General features: G+C 33.9%; 1 protein-coding gene across 1 annotated transcript; it reads left to right on the top strand.

Moving 5' to 3' along the window:
- The first annotated feature begins 309 nt into the window (after positions 1–309).
- LOC113375771 lies at positions 310–1,227 on the top strand. Its single transcript, XM_026615717.1, has one exon. The coding sequence runs from the start codon at positions 310–312 to the stop codon at positions 1,225–1,227; it is 918 nt and encodes a 305-aa protein (XP_026471502.1).
- The last annotated feature ends 3,452 nt before the right edge of the window (positions 1,228–4,679 follow it).

Genomic DNA, 4,679 nt, shown 5'->3' with positions numbered 1-4,679 from the left:
TATGATGCACTGCAATATCCCATTATATTTAGTCAAGGTGAAGATTGTTATGATTTCTCAATAAAAATAATAAATCGCATTACAGGTAATTAAAATAATAATTTAACTATGACGATTATATCTCACTCGATATTCTATGTATTTTAATTTTATATTTCAATATTAATAATACTAAATATATTTACAGGTTCTGAAATCATCAAAAAATTAAGTTCAATGAATTATTATTCATACCGCCTAATGATTCGGAAAAATGAAGACAATCACATATTGAAATGTCGGCGATTATATCACCAATATGTTGTTGAAATGTATGTTAAAATTGAAACGGAGAGATTAACATTTATCAGGTTGAATAAAACTAAACTCCGATATGAAGAGTATATACACCTTCGAGATGCGATTAATACAGATGGAAATGCACAGAATGTGGTGCGGATGACAATTCTTCCAGCAACATACATCGGAAGCCCTAGACATATGCACGAATATGCACAAGATGCCATGTCGTATGTTCGTCATTATGGTGCAGCAGATTTGTTCATTACATTTACATGCAATCCTCACTGGATAGAAATCAAGCAGGAGTTATTCCAAGGGAAATCACCCACTGATCTTCATGATATTACAGCAAGAGTCTTTAGACTAAAGTTGAAATCATTGATGGATTCCATTGTAAAACATCATGTGTTTGGTGAGACACGCTGCTGGATGTATTATGTGGAGTGGCAGAAACGAGTATTGCCACATGCACACATTTTGATTTGGTTGGTTGAAAAGATAAGGCCAAATGAAGTTGATGCAGTGATATCATCTGAAATTCTTAAAGTACAAGTAGATCCAGGATCGCATGAGGTAGTTATTAAAAACATGATACATGGTCTCTGTAGAACTCTTAATCAAAATTCACCGTGTATGATGGACGGCAAATGTTCGAAACGATATCCACGCCCTTTAATATCGGAAACAATTACTGGTAATGACGGTTATCCACTGTGTCGTCGCCGATCGACAGCAGACAATGGAAGATCAACAATTGTCAAAATAAATCAACAAGATATTGATATAGATAATTGCTGGATTGTTCCATATTCATCCATTTTATCAAAGACCTTCAAAGCACACATAAATGTTGAATCTTGCCATTCAGTGAAAGCTATTAAATACATTTGCAAATATGTAACCAAATGTAGTGATATGGCTGTCATTGGAATTGCTAGAAAATAATGCTCATTGGGATCAAACTCTCAGTGATGCAGTAATATCTTCACACGCTTATCAAATACAAACATTGTTTTCTATAATCATATCCACATGCTTTCCATCAAACCCAATTGATGGATCAAGTACAAAGATTGCATGTGTGATGATATTCTGTGTCAAATACAGAACAGGATGGGAAATTCAAATATGCAAATCAGTGAAGAAATTTACAACAAAGCATTGATTTCAATTGAAGACATGTGCTTGATGATGTCAAACAAACTATTAATTCAATCAGGCCTGGCCGCGCCCAATCGTCCAATGCATGATGCTTTTAACCAAGAGTTGCACCGAGAAAAACTGTATGATCTCAACAATTTGAAAGAATTAGTCGACACAAATTTTCCACTATTGAATGAACAACAGAAGTATGTATTTGATACTCTTATGAAAGTAACAAATGATGGAACTGGGGGGATTTACTTTTTAGATGCATCTGGTGCTATAGGAAAAACTTTTTTGATTTCATCAATATTAGCAATAATTCGCTCACAAAATGAAATTGCACTTGTACTCGCTTCCTCGGAAATCGCAGCAACTTTGCTTAAAGATGGTCGAACAGCCCATTCAGCACTAAAATCACCATTAAATATGCAAAGCAATGAAACTCCAACTTGCAATATTTCGAAGAACTCTGAAATGGCTAAGGTTTTGCATCAATGTCAATTGATAGTTTGGAATGAATGCAAGATGGCACATGAAAAATCTTTGAAGGATTTAGACAAAACCTTAAAAGATCTACGTAGCAATCAGAACCGATTTGGTGGCGCAATGATTTTATTAGCAGGAAATTTTTGTAAAATATTGCCAGTGATTCCACGATCAACGCCAGCTGATGAACGCAACGCCTGTCTAAAGTCATCCAATTTATAGAAATATTTCAAAGTACTTCATTTAAGCAAGAATATGCGTGTTGAGTTGCAAAATGACCAATCTGGAAACATATTCTCTAAACAACTCATTAACATTGGTAATGGCAATTTTCCTATTGACATGTTGACTCGATGCATTAACTTTCTTCAAAATGTTTGTCATTTACCTCAATCAAAAGAAGAACTCATTCAGAAGGTATTTCCAGATGTTGCTCAAAGTTACAGAAACCATGATTGGTTAAGCGAACGAGCTATATTGGCAGCCAAAAACATTGATGTAAATGAATTAAATTTCAAAATTCAAGAACAAATTACATGCGAATCAAAGATATATAAATCAGTAGATTCGGCAACTAACCAAGCCGATGTAGTTTTCCACTGGAATTTTTGAACTCACTGGATTTGCCAGGATTGCCAACTCGCAATCTTCAATTAAAGGTTGGATCGGTAATTATAATGTTGAGAAATATCAACCAACTGCGTCTTTGCATTGGCACACGGTTAGCAATAAAAAATTAGTAAACAACGTGATAGAGGCAACTATATTGAAAGGAAAGTATAAAGGAGAAAATGTTTCTATTCCACGCATCCCAATGATTCCGACTGAGGTGCCATTTGAATTTAAACTACAGTTTCCAGTGCGGCTTGCTTTTGCTATGATCATGAACAAGTCTCAGGGCCAATCATTAAGTGTTTGTGTCATTAATTTGGAGAACCCATGTTTCTCACATGAGCAATTGTATGTTGCCTGTTTCCGTATTGGAAAACCATCAGGTTTGTTTGTCTATGCGCCAGGTAATGGAACAAAAAACATCGTTTATCACAAAGCACTACAATAAAAATATAACTGTTTTTCTTATTGTTAATTATTATCATTATGATTTACATGATTAAAATTGCTCACTTTTAAATGCTTATAGTGTTTTATTTAATTATTTTTAATTCACACCGAATTATTACCAGGTTGACGGTATTGTACAGAATAATTTTTAAAAAAGGTAGGAACAAAACACTGCCACATTACAAATTTTTTTGACAAGACGAAGTCTGTTGGGTCACCTAGTTATTTTAATAACAATTCTACATCAGGTAGCTACTCTTTTGATGCAGCACCATAATTACTGGTCATCCGTGACTACTTAAAAGGTACGTGCAGTCCTTTCGCGGACTTCCGTCGGTATACCCATTTTGTATACCCGGACCTCAGTGTTATTGCTGACATAAAAATTAATTCTGAGCCTAGACCTTGGGTCATAAATTGAATTCACTATCAAATGGTTGATTGGAATCGCAATTCAACCTCTCCTTGTCCGTTAACTCACCAAATCGTCTTTTGATGCATAAGACTTTGTGACTGCATCTTGTCAAGTTGATGACCCTTTAATACGCTTTCCTTCGAATCACACCCGATTCGAAAATCCGATGTATGATCCAAAGGGCTACAGAAGTCGAAAAGATTATTATAATCATTGCGAAAATTCATATTCTTGCAGAACGCCATCATTTTACACAAAATGTTGTAGAAATAAAAATTAATACAGTAAATCGATGCTGAATCTTCGAAGTTTACCAGGACATCAAAGTTCAGTAAAGTCACCACACGAAGAGTATGAAGATGATGGAAGGTCGAATTACCTACCATACGGTGGATCTGCCGACAAAACTGTCATTTATTCCATTGGATGTAGAAACTAATTGACCAGTACCACAACACTGCTATAATCTGCTTTCCTACCATATATGTATAACGTGTTTCCCTGTATTTTTTAAATTGTGAGGTCTATACTGGGCAGGGAGTGTGTGAGGAATTAAGCAAGCTAGACATCGAGGAAAAACAAAAATGACTTGTTATTTTTAGATATCATAAAATTTTATAATCAACAAATTATTTATATTTTTAATTAATGGATTTTATATTTTTATATGCATAACTACTTCCACACACACACACATATATATATATATATATATATATATATATATATATATATGTATATATATATATACGGTGGATCTGCCGACAAAACTGTCATTTATTCCATTGGATGAAGAAACTAATTGACCAGTACCACAACACTGCTATAATCTGCTTTCCTACCATATATGTATAACGTGTTTCCCTGTATTTTTTAAATTGTGAGGTCTATACTGGGCAGGGAGTGTGTGAGGAATTAAGCAAGCTAGACATCGAGGAAAAACAAAAATGACTTGTTATTTTTAGATATCATAAAATTTTATAATCAACAAATTATTTATATTTTTAATTAATGGATTTTATATTTTTATATGCATAACTACTTCCACACACACACACACATATATATATATATATATATATATATATATATACATGTATATAACCGTAAAGCGATTTACCTGACTCTGAAACTCTTTCTGGTGTGATATGTTTGCCATACATTAAAGAACTTTTTTATAAATCTGGACTCCGACTTATAAACATTTTTAGTACAACGAATAGTACTATTTTCACCAAAACAAAAACCCCTCTAAGAGAGCGCAACGGTTGCAGACGCAGTTGTATCA

This window comes from Ctenocephalides felis, unplaced genomic scaffold (genome assembly GCF_003426905.1).
Source record: "Ctenocephalides felis isolate EL2017-DRISC unplaced genomic scaffold, ASM342690v1 CF-g0.4_SCAFFOLD_01886, whole genome shotgun sequence".
Taxonomy (NCBI): domain Eukaryota; kingdom Metazoa; phylum Arthropoda; class Insecta; order Siphonaptera; family Pulicidae; genus Ctenocephalides; species Ctenocephalides felis.
This window is presented reverse-complemented; position numbering and strand designations above follow the sequence as displayed.